General features: G+C 33.9%; 1 protein-coding gene and 1 long non-coding RNA gene across 2 annotated transcripts; one reads left to right on the forward strand and one right to left on the reverse strand.

Annotated features, from left to right (window-relative positions):
• Nucleotides 1-9,545: 9,545 nt before the first annotated feature.
• LOC141402074 (uncharacterized) lies at nt 9,546-12,939 on the reverse strand. The gene is made up of 4 exons (XR_012412513.1): nt 12,507-12,939; nt 12,292-12,449; nt 11,240-11,550; nt 9,546-10,598 (listed from the first exon to the last, which is right to left on the reverse strand). It is a non-coding gene; the product is annotated as an uncharacterized lncRNA (long non-coding RNA).
• Nucleotides 12,940-20,528: 7,589 nt separating this feature from the next.
• Nucleotides 20,529-23,616, forward strand: TM9SF3 (transmembrane 9 superfamily protein member 3). The gene is made up of 8 exons (XM_073986454.1): nt 20,529-20,837; nt 20,946-21,141; nt 21,213-21,571; nt 21,735-21,866; nt 21,927-22,093; nt 22,149-22,583; nt 22,651-22,881; nt 22,949-23,616. Exons 1-8 carry the CDS (start codon nt 20,751-20,753, stop codon nt 23,091-23,093), a joined length of 1,752 nt encoding a protein of 583 aa, XP_073842555.1. The 5' UTR covers nt 20,529-20,750; the 3' UTR covers nt 23,094-23,616.
• Nucleotides 23,617-24,649: the final 1,033 nt, after the last annotated feature.

Raw genomic sequence — 24,649 nt, forward strand, 5'->3', positions numbered from 1 at the left:
ACAAATCCTCATAAAGAAGGTTAACCCTGCAAAAAGCTCTAATATAAACAGCATATAAATTTAGTTGACTAGAAGGGGTGGATATAAATCCATTTATGAAACAAGTTCATTAATATGGACGTAACACGAAGAAATACATCGATTATCAAAGTTAGTTCTGTATATTTCGATTTTGTCTTTGACGAGATGGAATCCAGACAGTGCATGGAGCCGTTGTGTTGAATAATGCCATGGGAGATTGAAAATTAATTTCAGTAACTTGTTTTGAATCACTTGTAATTTCTTTATGTGATTATTTGCCGCTGGTGAGAAAAGAGGTGCGCAATAGAAAATTATTGGCAAAAATATTGATTTCAAAATAAGTTTTTTGTTTTCAATATTCAGGTCCGATTTTCGATTTATTAATGGGTACATAATTCGTATGATTTTATTTATTTTATTGACGATATAAGATATATGATCAGCAAAGATTAGTTTTCTGTCAAGAATGACTCCCAAATATTTCACATTGACTTTCCATTCTATGTTGTGACCGAGGAAAAGAAGTGGGGATTGTGGCAAAAAGCATGGTTTTCGTTTGCGGGAAAAATAAATGGCTTGGGTTTTTTCTGGATTTACCATGATTTTCCATTTTTTAAAATAGTCATTTAATGTATTTAGTCCTTGTTGGAGATGACGAGATATGATATTTGAATAAAGCCCAGCACTTAATAATGAAGTGTCATCAGCAAATACAGAAACAGTGCAGTTTTCTATATGGGGTATATCGGCAGTAAATATATTATATAAAATTGGGGATATACAGGAACCTTGCGGGCAACCATTTGGTATATGCACAATTCTAGATTTAGTTTTTCCAATATGTACGCAAAATCGTCGACGATCAAGGTAACTGCTTACAATTTTAATGAGTTGAAGAGGAAACCCAAATTTCTTCATCTTATATATAAGGCCGTTATGCCAAACTCCGTCAAACGCCGCTTTTATATCTAATAGTACCATGCCTGTTGACAATGACTCATTGAAATTGTTTTTAACCATGTTTCTGATTTTTACAAGTGGTTGGCAAGTGTTATGCTGCCTTCGAAAACCGAATTGTTGATGTGGTAAAATATCATTTCTTTCGGCAAACTCATTCAGCATTTCCTGTATAATTTTTTCGTATATCTTACTGACGGATGATAGCAAACTTATTGGTCTGTATGATTTCGGATCGTCACAAGATTTGTTTACTTTTCGGATTGGTATAACTTTAGAAAGTTTCCATTCTCGAGGAAAATAGCAGTGATTTAGACAGGCATTGAGAATTTTTGTCAGATATTTGACTGCATTCCTAGGAAGCATTTTTAAGCATTTATTGCTAATTTCGTCAACTCCTGGTGCTTTCTTGTTCTTTAGTTTTTTAATTAATTTTTTTACTTTATCTATTGTTGTGAATTTTAATCTTGATGGTTCAGGTATCGAAATATTTATATCATGTACACCGTTCATTACCTCTCTGATAGTATTACTATCACTAAGCGATGTAGATACTGTATGATTTTTAAGAAAAGTTTCTGCAAAAATTTCACACTTTTCTTCCGGAGTAAAAAAATACTTCATTTTCCATTCTAAGGGCTGGAATAACGTTGGTCTTTTTCTTCAGCACCTGAGATATTTTCCAAAAAGGCGAAGATGCTTTATCCAAATTAGATAGCATTTGGTTCCAATTTTTATTACGAAAATCAGTTAACTCTGCATTTATTCTTCTGTTTAGCACGTTCATTTGATGCCTATCAATTGGGTCTCTAAAGCGTTTCCAATTTCGTTTATAGATATTTCGAAATAGAATCATTTCTTTTACGTTTCTGGGAATTTCATTACTCTTACTTTTAAAGTTACATTTGGGGACACTGAATTCAACAGCTTCTTTGATGCTGTTGGTTAGATTGGTTACCAGATGGTCAATATGATCAGTATCAATGTTAGACGTATCGACATCATGATTTATAGACGGATTTCTATTAATATGTGATTTGAATCGATTCCAATTGGCTTTACTGAAATCATAAAATACATTTTCAGATTGATCAACATTTCTATTGACTTCGATTAAAATTGGTAGATGATCTGATCCCAAATTATTGACGGCCTTAACTGTTTGTATATATGTTGGCACATCGGTCAACAATAAATCAAGAGTAGAAGGCTGTCGCCTTGCGTCTGCCGGTATGTAAGTGCTAGTTGGTGGGAACATTATGTCGTAGGAACTAGTTTGATATTTATCGTAGAGCAAATTTCCCCAACAGTTATTCCTTTGGCAACCCCAATGATTATGCCTGCAGTTAAAATCTCCGCCGAGAATATAGCTTTTACTATTAGTTAGTTTATGAATATCATACAAGAAGTTTTGTTTTCTTTGTGCATTACGAGCACCACCTGGAAAATAGCATGCATATATATTGATTTCAGAATTATTAATATAAATCTGAACACCAACATTTTCAATTTCAGATGTATTTTTCGGTTTCAATAATTTATGACGTATGCCTTTTCTTATAATAACTGCGACTCCACCCCCTCTTCTCTCAGGCCGATCATTTCGATAACATATGAAGTTTTGATTTTTGATGGAAATATTTGAATTAAGCCATGTTTCACATAAAAGGCATATATCAACTGCATTTGAGTTTAGAAAATTAAAGAACTCATCTTTTTTATTTCGAATTCCTCTGGAATTCCAAGATATTATTTTGATTGATTGACTCATTTTAAAAATTTGAAGGCAATACTGGTGACAACATCAAATTGTTCTTGCTTTGTCTTGCAATTTCTTAATTTGGAAATTAGTTCAGATGTTAAGTTTTGCAACTCCTCAATTGAAAATAGGTCTTCTCCAGTTTGTCCTGATTTTGACCAATCATTTACTTTAGGCAATGTTTGATTCAACCTGTTTGGAAATTGGTTTTCATAATTCTGATGATTCTGATAATTAGCTTGAGTTCTAATTACTCTTTTCGGCTTGAATCGTTCTCTTATTTCAATATATTTCAATCGACTAGGACACTCATCAGATATAGATTTATGATCGCCACCACAATTGGCGCATTTCAAAAGGGTTTCCTTACATTCCGAGGTATTATGATTTCCAGCGCAGTTTGCGCAGAACGTTTTAACTCTACACCTACTCGATCCGTGGCCATACATTTGGCAATTATGGCATTGTGTAAGTTTGGACTTATTGGGTTTTTGATATTCCCATTTAATTCTCGAACGTTCAATATCGGAATGATTTTCTCTAAGTTCACGCAGAGTTATAGATTTCCTTTCGAAATAGACGACATAAATAATATGTTCTTCATTATTTATGCGTCTAATGACGATTTTAACATCTATACATTTCAACCCTTTAGCAATAAGCATATTTTTAACTATTTTAGGGTCCTTTTTCTCAAAATTCAAAAGGATTGCCTTGTATGGTCTATCGAATTTCGTTCCATATCAGAAATACTGTACTGTACTGTACTGTATGTGGAGTTTTTAGGTCTGAGAAAAGGTTTTTAGCTATTATTCATACTGGTCAGTTGAGTGACGAGGGTACCTTCCCCACAAATTTTTTTAAGAAAACGTGAAATCGTAGATATTTTTGGACGTATTGTTTAAAAATTGCTTGCAATACTATGGTAATAATTGTCTTAATCTTGAATGGTCATCTCGGTAGTGGAAAATCGCGGTCAGCCCAATTTTTCAAAATTGTATAGTTATAGATAATATACTTAATTTTAGATAGCGTGATTACAAAAACGCTATAAACACTGGCTTCAATAAGTGGGAATACGCGATCAACCCCGATAATGTTAAATGTCGCTTGACCGAAGTTCCAAAAAATCGATTGAGAAATCAGGCAAAACCTAATTTTAAAGATGGTTAAATAACTACAACGTCTAAAAAATTAGCATTGGTCACTTAAACGACGGTCCAACAATGCGGTGTGTCTATAATCTATCTAAACGTATGTCAAGTTCTTTAAGACTGGTATGATGTTCTAAATTAAACTTCCGAATCGGCTGGAGAATACCGAAAATGGAGGGTGTGGGGGACCTCAACGGGTTTTAAAAAATCGCGAAATATCAGAGATTATTAGACATATTAGTATTCAATACATCAGCAATGGTGGCCTCTGCCATTAATGAGTGTTTTGGAAGCAGAATGCCGCGACTACGTCCAATTTTTGAAAACTTTATTCTTACTGCAAACACGCCATGAACGTTGACTTCAGTGTTTGGAATAACTCGATCAAGATCAGGTTTTTTATACAGCAAAGTCTAGATAAATTCAACTAGCATCTTGAATTCATTTTTCATGAATCACAGATGTTTACATGTTTAGGAGCTTAAAATAATAACGTATTCAGTGAATCAGCACTTTGTTAACAAGAAGTAAAAACGGCGTTAAGTTCGACCGCGCCGAACTTTTTTACCTTTCACCACAATTTATATTGAAACCAGATTTTAGCCATTTCGGTTGGATAATGTTGGTGAAACCTCCAAGGGTAACTAAATACCAAGTATAGCCATATCGGTTGAATAATGCGGCCAAAACCTTGCACATACTGAAAATCAAGAGGTACCGTTCTATGTAGTCTATATAAAAACCTAAACATGTACCGAATAGTCTATGTGGGTATGCCTTCTACCCACAACGAAGACTAACCCCCAGTTTTTGTAAAAATTTTTATTCTTCTCACACGAATTGTCAAATTTTGTAGATAGATTTACTCGCTTTAGCGCAAATGTAGAGCGCTGATTTTTAAATGAGGAATCCTTAACGATATATGGAACGGGTATACTAAAAATTAGATATGTATGTCATCTGGGCGCTGAGCTATGAATGCCTAAATTATTACGAATATAAACGAACGAACAAAAATAAGTTACAAAAACTGGGGGTTAATACCAAATTGTAGCCATGACGGTGGGAAACCTCCAAACGGTTCTATGGTACCTATATCAGACGTGGACTTATACCGACAAGTCTCTGCAGGTATGTTTACGACCCCCGACGGAGACCAACAACAAACATTTCGGTGGGTACCGTTCTATGGAAGGTTTATCAAAAAGTGGACCTGTAGCGACAATACTCTGCAGGAGTATTTACGACCCCCAACGGACACCAACAAACCAAATTATAGCCATTGCAGTTTAATAATTTGGCTAAAATATTGAAAATACCCAACAGCGGGTGCTTTATCAAAAACTGGACACAGAATGGGAATGCTTATACCCCAAGAAAGACTAAATCCAATTTAATGGCGAATACCGAAAATCGAGTGGTACAGTTCCATGGGGTTTATATCAAAACGTGGAACGGTATAACCCATTTCCAATACCAAACATCCTAGGAGAAATTCATTACAAAGTTCAATGTTAAATATTGCGGGCTGTATCTTGATTTCAGCTGAAGAACATCGGTACATTAACTCATTTTTATTCTGATCAAAAAAAAAAAAAAAATTCGAAGCGTTACAAACGGCAACAAAAAGTTAGTGATACCCTTCATCATATGGTGGAGCGTATAATTAAAAGAAATTTCTATTTTAAATCTGGAGATACAATTACATGAGGGTTTTGCTAAAAATTTTATTTTATTAAGTTTCAAGAAGAATGCATAGTTACGTCAATTCGGTTATTCTATTTGTAATTTAAATTATTCCATTTGTAATTCGAATTATTCCATTTATAAAAAGGAAAGGAACAAAAAGGAACAACTGGAATAATTCGGATTACAAATAAAATAGTTCGAATTACAAGTAAAATAAGTAAAATAAGAATTAGAAATGGAATAATTCGAATTACAAAAAAAAAATCAAATTACAAACAGATAAATTTGAATTACAAATGGAATAATTCAAATTACAATTGAAATGTTTCGAATTACAAATGCAATTCTCGAATTACAAATAAAATGTTACGAATTAAAATTGGAATTATCGAATTACAACTAAAATGATTCGAATTGAATCTGAAAAGGTGTAGATATATAAATATGTAGATGGGTTATAAATGTTTACACGGGTCAGCTAGTAATTGTATATAAATGTACGATTTGAATCAAGATTATTGGCACTCAATTCGAAAGTGCTATTCAATAATAACCCAAATATTTCATTCATTTTTAAAACCGAATTTTACAAAAAGTAAACATAGTAAAGCAATATGTGCGTTCATAAATGCAGCAAAATGACATGTCTCTTTTTTGACAATGTCAGTGTTGCCAATCATATTTGATTCGTCTTTTTACGATTTTGTCAATATCTGCAATGTAAGAACTGCATTTATGAAGTCTATCCTAAATGTTGCTGAAACACGCTTTTGAGCAACTTTTCCATTGTGAGCATGGCAAAATTACCTAGGTATATGCGTCAGCCCAGCTGATCGAGTTTGAAATGTCAAAAAAGTCTGGGAATTCGCCATGAAAAATCAAAACAAATACTCAAATGTCAAAAACAATCTCCATTTCCCAAAATTGTTTTTTTTTTAACAATTTTGAAAATAACACCTATTCATCGATTTCATTTTGAAAATCAAAACTATTTTCCTCAATCCATTCACACGCACATATTCAATTTTTTTTAATGTACACATACAATCTCATATACTGACAAGCAAATTTGGTAGTGTATAGGCCGCTTAAAAGTTTCATATATCATTTGGGAGATCCGTCGGTGTCATGCTTAAGTGTTCCATACGCCATTTTTGACTTTTTGAGTACAGGTGGTTTCTAGGGTTTTCCGTTGTGTTCTTTCTGAATTTCTAGTCGGCTTTCTCCTATCTGCTCTAGTTTCCGAGATATCCACGCATCGGCGGAAAAGCATAAACTTTTTTCGGTTATGAAATTAATATTTTAAAAACTTAGAAGAAGTTTAAAAACACATTTCAAAAATCAGAATTTTAATTTTCGATTTAGAAGTATTTAATTTATTGATGCAAATATGGAAAATTTTTTTGTCACTTTGTTCCACGTTATTTACAATATTTCACATTTGTGTCATAAGTGTGGATATGGAACAAATCGACAAAATTTCTTCTCTATAACTTTTATATTCCAATACATATTCCTTAAAATTTTTGCAAATACGTTCTATATACTATTATTAATATTTCAAGTCAAAAATATAAATATTTGCTTTAGTCAGCTCCACACAGTTGTGACGCAAAACATTAAAATGCGATTATCTCAAAACGGGCAAATGGCGTATGGAACACTTAAGCATGACACCGACGATATGAAACTTTTACAGCTCATTTAGGTTTTATACAAATTATTTCATTTGGAATTTTTAACGCTTTATTTGCAATTCGAAATATTTCAATTGTAATTCGAATGTTTGCATTTGTAATTTAAATTTAAATGATTTAATTTGAAATAGGAATTCAATCTTTCCGTGTACTCGATAATTTGTAATAATTATTAGAAATGTTTCGAATTTTGACCGTTGTATAATGGAAAAGTTGGTGGCCCTATGTTCCACCTAGGAACTTGGATATTAATAATGATAATAATAAAAATAGGGTGTCGCCATGATGCAATTTTATGCACACCCGCCTTGCACGCTGAAGGTCGTGGGTTCGATTCCCCAGCCAGTCAACATCAAATTTTCAACGGTGACAAAATACCCCTCAGTAATGTTGGCGATATTTCCTGAGTATTTCAGCCATGTAAACATCTTTACAAGTGGTGTCTTAAGGCACGCCGTTCGGACTCGGCGATAAACAGTAGGTCCCATATCATTAAGCTAATATGAATCGGGGTGCACTCATTGATATGAGAGAAGTATCCCTTGTCCCTTATGCAATGTTTGTAGGAATTTTATTAATATTCAGGCATGTTCTGGCATTCACTTCTGCACCTCACGTGTATCGGACACACCTAAAGCTGTTCTGCAACACACTTTACACCTAGTTAGGCCGCCATCAGACCATCTGCTTTTTCACATGTATGACATCAGCTGTTCTGTATATTAGTACGCCCAAAGTGACAACATACATGTGAAAAAGCAGATTGTCTGATGGCGGCCTTAGGGTGTATTCCTCACACTGTAATTTTGATGGCGAGAGCTGAGTGAATCCTTATTTTTTAAAGAAACTAATTGAAATGTTCTACAAAAAACTGCACAGGACTAAAATTTAATGTGTTTTCTATTAGCATTTAAAAAAATATTTAATTTTCTTAACAAAATATGATTAAAAACTGTATTTTTTCTTAAAGTATCAAATTTAACATGTACGCGTTCTTGTAGAAGTTCGTTTCTTTGTTTACGTCTGTTTCGTAAACAATCAAAAGAACAAAGCGTAGATACCCACACACGCATGTGTATTCGTTGATGCGCCAACACAGACTGATATTTTTTCATTGTTATTAGTTGTGTCTTTTTACTTTTTCAGTAATAGCTCTGTTCCAGAACTAAAAAGTTTTTACAATTTTTACCACTTTTACACATTTTCCGTTCCCGTACACAAAATTTATATGAAAATCGTTTACGACTTTTACAACTTTTACGACTTTTACCACTTTATAAAGTACGGGAACAAGCCAAATAATTATTCAGTAACTTGTTTTCAGAGAGTAAGAGAGATTTTACTCTTTAATACGAAAATAGAGAAAAAAGTAAAAAGACAACATTTAGTAAACTTTAGCAAGTTAACAGTTGATAACCAAAACAAAAACATTGGCGCCAATGCATGAAAGGAAAACTAACTCCAAAGCAATGAAAAAGGTCTTCAATTTTAAGCAAAATAAATAAAAAATAATGAATATATTAATAAAATAATCAATAAATAAACCTGAATCGTAATATTTATAGTATATTTCCATAAAAATAAGATAAACATTGAGCAACTGACCATTAGCAGATGATTAAAAAACAGCTGATCGAACTTGCTAAATGTTGCTGGGAAAAATTCTTTCAGCAACTTTTAGCAATTTCTCAGCAAACAACTGTCAAAATTGTTCTCTCACTTCGCTCTCTTTTACTGAACTTTTGTGTAAAAAGACAGCATTTAATAACATTTCGTAATAATTATTACAAATTATCACGTAAAAAGACACACCTATTGATAAAGTTTGAAAGCTGTAATAAAGCTTTCCAAAGTTCTTTCGTGAAATATGAAAGCTCTTTTCACGTGAAATACAGAACATCTATTGCTTTCACAGGTGAAGTGCATGTGTGATGTGAAATGGATACACGGTGAATTCCAGAACATGCACGATTAGAAGTTTTTTATAAGATATTCAAATTGCATTGAAATGTTCAAATTGTTTACCTAGAATGACGACACTTTTAGAGAAGTCATTCTTACGCTGCAGTTACACATGCCAGTGAATTGGTGCCAGTACATGTATTATACTCGAAAATGCCGAAAAAGTGTTCGACTGGCATGCAGTTTTCTTGTGTGTTTACACATGCCAGTGCATGTTCAATTTCAAAATTATTTTAAGCCGCATATACAATTCACAACATATTTTATTATTTTTATTTTATTTCGTTTTAAAAAGATTGTCTTCAATCATAAACATAATGAATCTGGTATTGCCGCCTTTTTAATATTGTATAATCCCAGAGGGGAAATTATTTGTCAACCTATATTTTCATGAAAAACATCAAAATTATGTTTTATTTACCACTAATATATTGCAGCTACGGAGATGTATTATTTGTATTTCAAACCTTTTTGAAAATATGCATTAAATCTTTGCATTCTTAAAAGAAACAAAAATGTACATGGATTAAAAAATAGTCTCGGCAACTCTTTTTTCATTTTCGACATATTACTGACAGCCAGTTCAAAATTTTGCTGGCATGAAAAATCTAGTGCCAGTGGAGTCGACAATTCAAACAATTTAATTGTGGCAGTAAAATATTGTGTATGTATTGAATTTTTCGAACTGTCACTGGCATGTGTAAACGCTGGGTTAGTAAGAATTGCAAGTAAATTTAATAATTTGCCACCTTCTGTTAAAGGGTTTGACTGTTCTCTGTGTTCCTTCAAAAGGAAGTTGTACATACATATATGCTCAGTCTCATGACGTCTGAATGATATCGGGTTCTTTTGTGTTCGTTATATCTACTTTGTATAGCTGGGTTAATGAAATACTGTTTTTCTCTTGGTCCATTTTGTATATTCTTTAATTGCATTTTATTTTTATGAACATTTGTAATATTATGTAATTTGTAATATTATATTATGAAATTTTTTTTAATGGGTAGTCTGCATTTTCGTATTTTTTAGGAATTTTTTTTGCGATTATCGTTATGTATTTATTAGATTTAAATTTGTTTTTGTAAGATATACGGCCTTATTGGCTTGGTTACCAATCTTGAAATAAATTAAACTAAATTAAATGTGAAATAGAAAGCTGTTTTTGTATCCTGGTTTTTTCACTTTGTTATATTCGTGTATTACTGCATTATAACTTATAGATAGATACAATTTTAAAAGTCGAATGGATTTGATGGTGTCAGATCTGAAAAAGATGTAATTGCCGTATCCGTGGTCGAAAGCCGGCGGGGACTTATGTCAGAAAAGATTGTATTTTCCGATGAAGACGTTTTACTTGAGCTGCGAAAAAAAAATTTGCAAGTGTTCGATCAATCAGTTTTTAAAAACATATTAAGCGGCCCATACATTTTGAAAATCAAAACTATTTTGATTTTCCTCAATCCATAAAATTCACACACACATTCTCATATTTTGAAAAGTTTAGACATACTACTAGAAATATTGACATCAAAATTTGATAGTGTATGGGCCGCTTTAGATCTTTTTAATAATGAAAGTATATTGGTCTGTTCCAGTACTGCAAGAATCTACTAATTTTTACTATTTTTTCCGATAACATAAAGGAAAAAATGTTATCGTAGTAAAAAATAGTAGCTTCTTGCAGGTTCTGGAACAGAGCATATGTGTGTGTTCGTTTACTCAAAATTTGTACGAATTGTTACTGGAAGTTGTTCGTATACCTTACAGTACAATGCAAAAGACCTTATAGGCCGTTTATATATAACAAGGTTAACCCAGTGGGTCTGGGTTTCAAATGTCATTTCCATTGTATATACTTCAAACAAATCTTCATAAAGAAGGTTAACCCTGCAAAAAACTATAATATAAACGCCGTATTAGTCGTTTACAAGAAGTTACTGGATTTGTACAAATTGTTGAGTAAACGAACATACCTTATGTCAAAATTGAGGTATCATTACTTATGTATATTGAATATTCTAATCGTGTCCGGAGTAACAAAATTTATCTCACAGGATCGATTGGATTGATCACAAACGCCATTAAACATTTTGTGTGAGAAATCCATACTTTCCCAAATATAGTCCTGGAAATGTCCTAATATTTATTTTGTCTCAAAAATCCATAACTACCAAGTCGATTTAAAAACCCCTAGTTTCATGCACGAATACAAAGCAACTGACAGTATGGAAGTCGGCCAATTTTTCGTTCTGCCCCGGCGAATGAGGGTATTTATGGGAAGGGGTTTCCATATTCCTCACCTAATGTATATCTGGACAACGCAGTGTTCCACCGTTGTGTAATTGAAAAGAAATTTAAAAACACGTTTGATCCTCAATTTTGTTATCCATGTAGGAACGATTCTAGTCGAGTAAAAACCATCAGATTTTTTGAATTTTTATTTAGAGGTAGATATTGTTACGCTGATCACGGGAATGTATAGTTTTCTTTGGGGACGGACCCGGTTTTTGGACCCAAAAGTCCGGGTACAAAACTCGGGTTAGACCTGGTTCTACTGAACCGATTGCTACAAAATGGGTATCATTGGAAAGCTTATTGAAATACCTATACAACAATTGTTTATATAGATTGAAAAGAGTCTTTTGGAGAAGGGGTTTTATATAAAACCCCCATAAAGTCGAAAATGGAGGGATCATCCATATCTCTGGATCCAGAGTAGATATTACAACATATATTTATTTATATTTTGTCTTACGATGAATGTCGATTTTCGACTTTTTGAGGGTTTTATGGTAAAATCCGGGTCCAAAAATATGTTTTTCGGCTATATCACCTGAACACTTGACCGTATGACCACTTGTTGGATAGGTATTTCCATACGCTTTCCAATGCTCCCATTTTGTAACAATCGGCTCAGTAGAGCCAGGTCTAACCCGGGTTTTGTACCCGGACTTTCGGGTCCAAAAACCGGATCCGTCCCCAAGAAAATTATACATTCAAAAAAATCGGAGAGTTTTTACTAAACCAGAGTTAAGGCACCATTTATAATTACCTGTTATCATCCATTTCTCTTCTCTGTTTTTTAATCAACCTAGCTCTTTTTTCTATGTTCTTTCTTTCATGTCGAAGATTTTTGCAATCTTGATACATATTTTGACTCTTTTCCTTTAGATCATTACATTGACGTCTATTTTCCTCCATTATTTTGGTCTAAAAAAATAAGCGTCTCATCGACAAATGGACAATATGTACTCGTACCATCCTTACCATTCTTTCGTGTTGGTCAAGAAACCGTTGACGATGATTTTTTTGAAACAAAATAATACGATTGATATTGAGTCCTTGGTATGGCTCTGGATGAAATAGTTCTTTTAGATTTACTGGCATTGCGTTTCCAATTTCGCATGTTCTGGTAATTTTTAGACACAACGTACATTTATAGACACCTGGCCCTGGCTGTTGTAAATGTCCCTCCAAGCAATGCTCGCAAATAACGTGATTGCAAGCCATTAGGAAGAAACGGCATTCCTTATTAAAATACATCCTGTAGCAGATATTGCAATGAATCCAAAATGTAAAACAGCCTGATGGTAGTTTTGGTTGCTTCTGCTGATCGCTCATCTTTTCCGCAAAAATAATTCTTAAAGTAATTCTTTCTGTTAAATAACGTTCTGTGGTTACGGTAAATTAAACTCGGGTTAGTCGATAACAAACATCGACATTTCAACGCGCAAGTAATTGCTCTGTTCCAGAACCTGCAAGAATCTACACATTTTTACTCCGATAACAATTTTTCCTTTATGTTATCGAAAAAAATATTAAAAATGTGTAGATTCTCGCAGTTCTGTAACAGAGCAATGATATTAAAACCTTAAATATGTTTATAGTAGATAAACTTTTATAGGATTTGGATATTTCATGAACTTACTGTGTATTTTCAACATACATATTTTAATAATAAAAACAAATTCTGGTCGAATGCTGGTAAATAAATCAGATGGTCTGTTCCAGTACTGCAAGAATCTACTAATTTTAACTATTTTTTGCGATAACATAAAGGAAAAAATGTTATCGTAGTAAAAAATAGTAGCTTTTTGCAGGTTCTGGAACAGAGCAAGAAGTTCATACTAGGGATACGTATTAAGCTGGGTACACATTTGGTCTGTTCCAGAACTGCTAGAATCTACTAATTTTCACTATTTTTTCCGATAACATAAAGGAAAAATTGTTATCGTAGTAAAAAATAGCAGCTTCTTGCAGGTTCTGGAACATAGCAATTGTCAGTTTTTAATGACAGCTTTGTTGGTGCTTGCTAGTGTGGTCGTTCATTTTTGTCATTCATCATGCAACCACAAAATATTTGGTCTGTTCCAGTACTGCAAGAATCTACTAATTTTTACTATTTTTTTCGATAACATAAAGGAAAAAATGTTATCGGAGTAAAAAATAGTAGCTTCTTGCAGGTTCGAAAATATCGATAAATGTCAAACTGTCCAGCAACCACAAAATTGGTCTGTTCCAGTACTGCAAGAATCTACTAATTTTTACTATTTTTTCCGATAACATAAAGGAAAAATTGTTATCGGAGTAAAAAATAGCTTCTTGCAGGTTCTGGAACAGAGCAAATATTTGTTCTGTTCCAGAACCTGCAAGAATCTACACATTTTTACTCCGATAACAATTTTTCCTTTATGTTATCGAAAAAAATATTAAAAATGTGTAGATTCTCCCAGTTCTGGAACAGAGCAATAGTAAAAATTAGAAGATTCTTGCAGTACTGGAACAGACCAATTTTGTGGTTGCCTGATGACTGACAAAAATTAGCGGCCACACTGGCAAGCAACCGATTATTTGAGCAAAACTGACAGTCAAAACTGATCGTGTGTACTCCACTTAAATGTATAAAAAAGTACCGTCCACTACGCGGTTTTAGCACACCCAATAGTCAACTACGACTAATAATCGTCCACGATTAATAAGGTGTGTACGATAACTTTCCCAGCAATAATTACTCAGTCAGTTCCAGCAACCTCTCTCAGTGAATTTTACTCTCTCAAGCAAGAAAAATTGCAGAAAGTTATCGAACAGCATTTTGCAAAAACTTGCAAGAAAGTCAGCTGTTTCCGAAAACGTATGAAATTTGTTTTTGTTTCTTTTGATATTTTAAACCAAACGGAACAAAAACATAAATTTTAAAATTGCACTTTACTTATTTAATTCTTTAATCCTATCCACAACGCTTTAGAATCTAAAAAAATGTGCAATTGTGAAATGTTCTTGATCTAAAATGTTAACATTTCGATTTGTTTACATTGAACATGTGATTAAAAGTCAGCTGATCAGACTTGTTCTCACACCTATAGTCGACTACGAATAATTGGTCTGTTCCTTTACTTTTAAAAATGGTAACAGTGGTAAAAAATGGTAAAAGTGGTGAACTGTTCTCATATAAATTGCGTGCTTTTTAAAGTAAAGGAACGCTTTGCAGGTTAAAAATGGTAAGAAACGGTAACCTCAGGTACGTAAAGTCCGTGTTTAGACAAACAAATTTCTCGGGAAAGTAAATTCAGTTTTTAGGCAATAGGGGGTAGGAAAGAGTATTGAGGAGCTCTTTCCTCTCCGCTCTCTCCCTAAAAACTCAATTTACTTTCCCGAGAAATTTGTGTGTCTAAACACAGACAAAGGAACAGAGCAAATAATAGACTACGACTAAAGCTGGGTACACATTGTCAGTTTTGAATGACAGCTTTGTTGTTGCTTGCTAGTGTGGCCGTTCATTTTTGTCATTCATCATGCAACCACAAAATGTTTTGTGGTTGCTGGACGGTTTGACAGTTATCGATAATTGCGAAATATCGACATTCAAAACTGACAATGTGTACCCAGCTTAATGGTCGACTACGAATAATAGCTGTGTCTGGTTACCCTAAAATTTGTAACAATTTGTACCAATTGTTGCTGGAAGTCGTCTGTTAACACAAAAAACCAGCAAAAGAGAGCGATTCGAGAGAGACATTTTGACAGTTCTTTCACTGAGAGCTTGCAAATTCTTGCTGGACAAATTTCTTCTAGCAAGCACTTGCAAGCTCTTCTTCTTCCTGAAAACAATCAATCAGCCGTTTTTAGTTTTTTGTTGATTTATGTTTGTGAACATTAAAAACAATTTTATTGTGGAAATAACATAGTCTAATTGTATTGTTTTATGGAGAACAAATTTGTAAAGTGGAAAAATACTTTTTTGTTTCATTTTCTTTTTTATTTTTAATAAAATACAACGTGTTTGCTTCCTTTGTTGGCGGACATGGCGGACAAATTGTTCTGTTTTGGCAAGTCAGCTGATTGCTTGCTGGTTTTTGCTGGGAAGGTGTCTGTTTACTTCTTATAATTTTCTAGCAAAAGAGAATAAAAACCCCTTACTCTCTGAGAAAGTTCTTGCTGGACAATTCTTGCTGCGAAAGTAACCAGACAGACTTAATAGTTGACTCCGTCTTTCGAAAGTCGATTAAGAAAAATCGATTATCCGGTTTTCGCACAGTCAATAGTCGACTACGACTTTTAGAAAATTTGCGGCTAATAATCGATTAATCGATTAACCGAAATCGATTTTACGTATCCCTAGTCTGGACACAGGCAAGTTGTGGGTTTTTGACAATCAATACATGAAGTCAACTGTCCTGTCATTTGTAAACGCAGGGTTAGTCGTTTACAAGAAGTTACTGGACTTGTACAAATTTGTACAAATTATCGAGTAAACGAACACACCTAATGTGTACTGTACTTTACCAAGCAAAAATCGATTTTTCGATCTTTTGATTCTTAAGTGGGGCACACGATCAGTTTTGACTGTCGATTTTTCGGAATTATCGATAACTGTCAAACAGTCCAGCAACCACAAAATATTTTGTGATTGCCTGATGAATGACAAAAGTGAACGGCCACACTGGCAAGCAACCGATTTTTTGAGCAAAACTGACAGTCAAAACTGATCGTGTGTACCCCACTTAATGTAATAATATCGATAGACAAAACTATCTATCAATATTGTATTTAAAAAAAAATCGATATTCCATCGATTTTTGCCAGCTCTACGTTCATCCCCAAATATATTCATTGGACGAAAATTAGTGAAAATTCTTAATAATTTTATTAATAGCTCTATTCCTTTACGTGCAAGAATCTTCAATTTTTACCACTTTTTACTCCAAAAGCGTTCCTTTACTTCAGACTCCATAAAATTCATATGGGAACATTTTACAACCTTACTACTTTTGCCGTTTTTACCATTTTCAAAAGTAAAGGAACAGGCCAAATATTTAACATTATTGCCGGGTTATTCACGAAAACGATGATTTCTCCATCGCCTACTTGGTTGTTACTGGTAGATCGTCCATAAATTCAAGTTTCTTCTTCCAAAGGGTGCAAATCAATTTTTGTAAACCGATTTTATTTTAAATCATCTAGTCTGCTGAGCCGCTTAGCAATGAATTCAAACAACTTTGCGCGCATAATACGACACTCCCTTCGATGAAGTTTTATATAGCCGAAATATGTGTCTTCCCCTTACAGAGGAGTTTAACAACCTCTGAGAAATTTGTTGTTATCATGTCAACGTTTCAATCCGAGATGGCAGCAAAAATAATCGCATTTTCCAATTTATCATTTGAAAATATGAAGTAATTCAGTAGGTCATATGACGTACACAACAAAACAGTCAGCTACCATTATAGGAACTTGACATACAGGTCTTGTGGTATATTATTTGCAACAAAATGCAAATATTCAAAGTATATTATCCTGGATGAGAACTACAAGATTTGAAAACAAATAGGATTTGTTCCAATAAAATTTCCAAATTTTTAAGGCTTTTCCCCATCAAATCCCCAGTTCCCCAATCCCAAAGACATAAATACAACAAGATAAGAAATTTTTTTGCTATCATTTTTCAGTGAATGGCTTTTGAATTTAACATAATAGCCCTGTTCCTTTACGTGGAAGAATCTTCAAGTTTTACCACTTTTTACTCGAAAAGCGTTCCTTTACTTCAGACACCATACAAATCATATGGTAGCAGCTTACAACTTTTGCTACTTTTGCCGGTTTTACCATTTTCAAAAGTAAAGGAACAGGCCAAATGTTATATTACGATATGGTGATATAACTTTTTTTTCTTTTATACATTTTTACGTATTTAACCGAATTTACCGACCCAATTGACATATAATTATTCTTGAATTCATAAATTTCGTTTCTGATACCATTACATGAAATGTTCCTCCTTGGTTGCGATTTTGAATTAACTGCAACCTGTTAAGGGTAATGTTTCTATACAAAGTTTCGTTAACATTTTTTTGTTGCATGCATTTTGTCTAGTCTTAGTTGTATTTATAGCTGTGTTCCTTTACTTACCTGAGGTTACCATTTTAACCATTTGTTACCATTTTTAACCTGCAAAGCGTTCCTTAACCCCGAAAAGTGGCAAGACTGGAAGCAATTTTTAAGAGAGTGAGAGGGGAGAGAGCGAAACTGGCTTTCTCTTCTACCACAGGCTACCAGCAAAATTTCTGCAGGTAGAAAATGGCAGAACTGATTTTTCGACTTTTGTTTGACGATTGACCGAAGAAAAAGTCGAACACTGACAACACTAAAGGTGTGTACGATAACCCAATAATTTGTACAAATTCGTACAAATTATTGCTGAATGCTGTTCGATAACAAAATTATCCAGCAAAAGAGAGCGAGTTTGGAGAGATTTTTGGAGATTTTTGTGACTGAGAACTTGCAAATTTTTGCTGGGAAAATTTGTCCCGCAAAAATTTGCAAGTCTGATCAGCTGACTTTTAATCACCTGTTCAATGTAAACAACTCGAAATGTTAACATTTTTGCCCAAGAAAATTTCACAATTGCACATTTTTTTAGATTCTGAAGCGTTGTGGATAGGATTAAAGCATTAAATAAGTAAACTGCAATTTTAAAATTTATGTTTTTTTTCCATTTGGTTTAAAATATCAAAAGAAACCAAAACAAATTTCAAACATTTTCGGAAACAGCTGACTTTCTTCCAAGTTTTTGCAAAATGCTGTTCGATAACTTTCTGCAATTTTTCTTGCTTGAGAGAGTAAAATTCACTGAGAGAGGTTGCTGGAACTGACTGAGTAATTATTGCTGGGAAAGTTACACACCTTAAATTAAAAACTGTGAAATAAAAGACGATAATCGATTTTTTAATGTTTTTTTCTGACATTGCTGCCGGATCTACCATTTTTTCCGTTCCTTTACTTTTCTGGTAAAAATGTTCATGAGAGAGCAATTTTGAACAATTTTGACACTTTTCTCTTTTACCACTCTTACCATTAAAAAAGTAAAGGAACAAAGCTTATGTCTTTGCCAATCCCATGGTATAACTCATGGTTTAATAATAAAGGTTAGCTAAAGCTTCCTGTCAATTTAATTTTTTTTCTTTCGACTGTTCCTAAAACGTCAAAACAATATACACAATCTTTGTATATGTGTGTGTGATGTTTGAATAATATGCCAACAATTTTAAAAACAATCGAATTCAATGATTTTCAAAATTGTTTTTAGAACATTTGTATGGAAGAAATCCTTCAGCTTATTATTGAAACACCCATTTTATCATATCCACAACTGGATTATGTGGAGAAACCTTGGCCCTTCATTCATTTTTCTCGTGTTTTATAAAATGCTCAAAATTGGTATTTTGTAAACAAACCCACTTGTTGCCTTTTTGTTTACTAATTTTGAAATTTTATGAATTCAAGAAAAACAAGGGTTCTATAGATTTTTTCATTTAAATCTACCTTTTTACTTATACCATGGTATAACTAGGCGTTTACACCAGACAGTTTGTCTTCAAATACAACTCTGATTTACTAACACATACATACATTTGTCGGTTGTCTTCCAGCTGTCCATCATATTTTCACAGACAGTCGGGTTAACAAATTTTTGACATTTTTGTGAAAAAGAAGTGATACGATAATTCAGATGCGTTGAAAACAAAAGAACATGAACAAAAACAAAATATGTGAACGGAACACAAAAAGAAATCGACGATTTTTATTCATAATTTTACAACTGTTTTTGTAGTCACACAGGCTAGTTTTGGGTTTTTGACAATCAATACATGAACTGAACTGTCCTGTCATATGTAAACGCAGGGTAAGTAAAGAGGTAGATTTACATGGAAAAAATCTATAGAACCCTTGTTTATCCTGAATTCCTAAGGGCGAAACCTATAGCTTTGCGTGTGCGTTCAAAAATACAAAAACAAAATACATGTATTTCAAATTGAAAACAACAACAAATACATGTATTTTGTTTTTGTATTTTTGAACGCAAACGCAACACGCAGAGCTATAGGTTTCGCCCTAAAACATCAAAATCAGTAAACACAAAAGCAACAAGTGGGTTTGTTTACAATACCAATGTTGAGCATTTTATAAAAAACACGAAAAATGAATGAAGGGCCAAGGTTTCTCCACATAATCGAGTTGTGGGTATGATAAAATGTTTCTTTCAATGAAAATCTGACAAATTTCTCCCATACAAATATTCTAAAAACTATTTTAAAAACCATTGAATTCGAATGCTTTTAAAATTGTTTGGCATATTATTCAAACATCACACACACATACAAAGATTGTGTATATCGTTTTGAAGTTTTAGGAACAGTCGAAAGAAAAAATTTAAATTTTCAGGAAGCTTTAGCTAACCTTTCTTATTAAACCATGCCCAATCCTAAATTTTGTTCCCCATTTTTGAAAAAAATATTCCCAGTTTGGGGAAAAATCCCCAATACTGGCAACATTGATGGGAAGGCTATTTATAAAATCTTCAGTTGCGGATATATTCAATGATAGACGGTTGAATTTAACGGAGACATTCTATAATTTAATATAAGAAAGTTTTTTATTTTATTCTTTTGCACAAATAATAAATGCATTTTATTTATTCCGGGATATGGGATATAAAATAATTCCACATTTTATTGATTGAACTGGATAGTGAACGATGAACTAGATTACTGAACTAGTTCAGTTAAAAGATCTAGATCTTTCAAATGAACTAGATTGTACAACTCTACTCATCTTTTGGCTGAAACTTTCTTTATAATCAGTAATTAAAAAGTATGAAAATATAAATCATTTTGCTATGAATTGTATACCATGTCGTATGAACGGGTTAATTCGTGTACGAATTTATGAGAGCGAACAACGTGATTCAAATGCTGGTATGAACATGGCATTAGACTTTTTAAAGTAAAAATCGACTAATCGATTAATCGATAGTCGACTTACACTTACCTATCTCTAGTACGATTCTAGTTTTTTTCTGACATTGTAACATCAACTTTATTTTTGCAGCTGGTTGTAAAGGAAAAGCCACGTAGAAATATATAATTATCTTCCGGGCTGTTGGATATTAGTTTAAGATAAACAAGTGCAACTAACTGCGAATAATTTCAAGATCATCATAAACAGGCCTAAGTTATGGGGTTGGGGTTGGCGGTGTTTTCGTTGACATTGCTTCTTGTTCTTGTCAGCGTTAGCGTTGATGGTGATGAGCACAATCATAAAGTGAGTATAATTGTGAAAAATAAATTTGCAAGTTTTACAGGGAATTTATTTAAACACTCCTGGCATACTTGACATTCTACTATATAATTCGTCGTTGTGTATTTGCAGTATAATGATGGCGAAGAAGTTGTTCTGTGGATGAATACGGTTGGCCCCTATCATAATCGCCAAGAGACATATGCATATTTTAGTTTGCCTTTTTGCAGTGGTTCTAAATCCAGTATATCCCATTACCATGAAACACTTAGTGAAGCTTTGCAGGGTGTGGAATTGGAATTCAGTGGCTACGAAATTGAATTCAATCGTATGTATAATGAGAATGTGATGATTATTTATTACATGATTTTGTTAAATGTCCTTCATTGTTTGTTGCAGGTGATGTTCCCTCCACTGTTATTTGTATGGTGGATTTGACGGATGATAAGGTCAAAGCCTTCACTTACGCCGTTATGAATGAATACTGGTATCAAATGTATATTGATGGCTTGCCAATTTGGGGAAAAGTAGGGGAAAAGGATGATCAAGGAAGGTATTACATTTATACACACAAGAAATTCGACATAGGTCGCAATGGCCAACAAATTGTGGATATTAGTTTGACAACGGAAAAGAAAGAGTTGCTGGTGGCGGGATCCAAAATCAAATTCTCTTATGAAGTGAATTGGAAGCCCAGCGTAGTGGAATTTAAGGATCGTTTCGACAAATATTTGGACCCGAATTTCTTCCAACATAGGGTAAGTTAATGAACAAGTGAATGCAAATGTTTTTAAACGTTGTTGCTTTGGGGTAGATTCAGAAAGATATATTGCATTTGTATCTGTACATTACACCAAGTCTATATAAAATATTTATGAAATTATGAATAAGAGTGTTCCTCTAATTGCGTTTTCTTTTCAGATTCACTGGTTTAGCATATTTAACAGTTTCATGATGGTCATTTTCCTCGTTGGTTTAGTTTCGATGATTCTGATGCGTACTTTGCGCAAAGATTATGCCCGCTATAGCAAAGACGAAGAAATGGATGATATGGTTCGTAAAAACAATAAAATAATATGACAATTTTCCTCCAATTTTTACTCGTATTTACAGGAGCGTGATTTAGGCGATGAATATGGTTGGAAACAAGTACATGGCGATGTTTTCCGCTCTCCTCCACATGCCCTATTGTTTTCGGCTCTAATTGGTGCTGGATATCAATTGATTTCTGTGGTCTTTTGTGTAATTATTTTCGCAATTGTTGGAGAATTATACACAGAGTAAGCCTTTTAAATGATGTTGAAATTATGAATATAAATTACCCTTTTTTGACAGACGTGGTTCAATGCTATCTACTGCTATATTCGTATATGCTGCAACATCTCCTATCAATGGCTACTTCGGTGGATCATTATATTCTCGATTAGGTGGTCGGTTGTGGATTCGTCAGATGTTGGTTTCTGCCTTTATGGTTCCGGTGTTTGTGTGTGGAACAGCCTTCTTTATAAATTTCATAGCCATTGGTTATCATGCTTCTAGAGCTATTCCTTTTGGTACAATGGTTGCCGTCACGTGTATATGCTTCTTTGTGATCTTACCACTTACGTTAGTTGGCACGGTCGTGGGCCGTAATTTGGATGGTCAGCCTGATTATCCGTGTCGCGTTAATGCTGTCCCTAGACCTATACCAGAAAAGAAATGGTTCATGGAACCGGCAATAATTATTTTATTGGGAGGTATTTTGCCTTTTGGTTCAATCTTCATCGAAATGTAAGTCAGAAGAATATTTCACTGCGGTTGTTGCAAAGTTCCCTTTTACTCTCCCGATTTATTTTAGGTATTTTATATTTACATCGTTTTGGGCCTATAAAATTTACTATGTTTACGGGTTTATGTTGCTGGTCTTTACCATTCTGACCATTGTTACAGTATGCGTGACAATTGTATGCTCCTACTTCCTGTTAAACGCCGAAGACTACCGATGGCAGTGGACCAGTTTTATGTCTGCCGCCTCAACTTCGATATATGTGTATGCTTATTCATTTTATTACTTCTTCTTCAAAACCAAGTAAGTTTCAACTGAAATTGTATAATTTCTCTCAGTGTTTCTTATGTATTTATTTTCTATTTGACAGAATGTATGGCCTTTTCCAAACCACATTTTATTTTGGATATATGGCGTTATTCAGTGGTGCTTTAGGTATAATATGCGGAACAGTGGGCTACATTGGCACAAGTGTTTTTGTACGTAAAATTTATTCCAATGTTAAAATAGACTAGATGCAATTTTTAGCTTTTCCAACCAAAAATGAATAAAACAACTTAAACTCTCTCTCCTTTTCTAAACAACAAAAACTAAAAATGTTCTTGCTTCTCAACAATGACTTTATATACTTATAAAGAGAAAACTTTTTATAATTTACCTGTCACATATGCAAAATAATATTTATAATATTAGTATGTACAATTATTAATACAAAACAAACAAATACAAGAAATGATGATAGATCAGTAATTTTGCCGTAATATTAATTTTAGTTTATATGTACATTTAATTTTGTCTTAGTTAAAGTATATGTTTACGATTAGTTTATTCTAGAATTGCCTTGTGTGGGTTGTATTCCAAAGCTACAAAACATACATGAAGTGAGAATGGTTGCTTGCTTTACTGTTTCCTTTTTTCCGTTAATTTATAATTTTCTGCTAATTAGTTGGCATCAGTATTTAGATTTTCTAATATTGAAAACTTTGTTTCAAAGTAAAAATTGTAAAAAATAAAAAGAGAATCAATTAACAGCAAAAATCTGACTGCATATGTTTATTTTTTTAGTGCAGGAATTGGTTGTTGTTGTAGCAGCGGAAATGTGTTCGTGTATTATTGCAGTTACCAGGTTCCTCTGTATCGAAGAATTCAAGATTGAATAAATCTGCAACCTGGACTGATTGCGTCCATAAGGACAGGTGACAGGTGCCTTGGCAGCTGGCGCGTTCTTCTGCTGCGATGGATGGGGGGTGGTCTCCAAGTACGGCATTCACACTGTATCTCTGTACTGCCTGCGCAACCATGTCAGTGTGAATGCTATCCAAGACTGCCTGATAAGTTCGTTTGTCTAAAGGTTCTCTTTTATACCTTTGGACCTCTCTCTCTCTCTAGATCATGACGATCTCTCCTGACGTGCGTGGGTGGAGGAAGCCTGTCCATTAAATCGTGACAGGGATGCTCACTGCGATAACACCCAAGCAGGTACTGCATCGACAACATCTTATTGTGTTGACGCACCGGTAAAATCTTCGTCTCCTCATGAAGATAGTCCACTGGTGTCATGAGGAGGCACCCTGTTGCAGTCCTCAGGGCAGCATTCTGGCAGGTTTGAATCTTCTTCCACTGCGTAGTGCTAACCTTTGCAGACCACGCTGGCGCCGCATAGCTTACCACAGACCGGCCTATTGCATTGTAGGTGGTCAACAAGGTTTCTTTGACAGCTCCCCAAGTGCTTGTTCCTACTACTGATCCCCAGCAAAATGTTCGATGACAGATCATGAGTTGAATCATAGGTTCAAGTGACTTGTCATAGGTGCAAATTTAGGTGAATCACCGATGAAATTTACAAGGGAGTGACACCTGATTTCACCTGTTCATTGTCATGGCATTTTGCACCAGTTAATTGTCATGACATTTTGCACCAGTTCATTGTCACGGCATTTTGCACCAGTTCATTGTCACGGCATTTTGCACCAGTTCATTGTCACGGCATTTTGCACCAGTTCATTGTCATGGCATTTTGCACCAGTTCATTGTCACGGCATCTTGCACCAGTTCATTGTCATAGCATCTT

The sequence above is a fragment of the Musca autumnalis genome, unplaced genomic scaffold (genome assembly GCF_047663935.1).
Source record: "Musca autumnalis isolate F117 unplaced genomic scaffold, ASM4766393v1 scaffold_4, whole genome shotgun sequence".
NCBI classification, from domain to species: Eukaryota; Metazoa; Arthropoda; class Insecta; order Diptera; family Muscidae; genus Musca; species Musca autumnalis.

What these genes read in the sequence shown, in the direction of transcription:
- TM9SF3 (XM_073986454.1), top strand. Translation starts at nt 20,751, where the DNA reads ATGGGGTTGGGGTTGGCGGTGTTTTCGTTGACATTGCTTCTTGTTCTT. An exon ending in GTGATGAGCACAATCATAAA is followed by an intron (nt 20,838 to 20,945) that starts GTGAGTATAATT and finishes GTGTATTTGCAG; the next exon opens with TATAATGATGGCGAAGAAGT. An exon ending in CGAATTTCTTCCAACATAGG is followed by an intron (nt 21,572 to 21,734) that starts GTAAGTTAATGA and finishes TTTTCTTTTCAG; the next exon opens with ATTCACTGGTTTAGCATATT.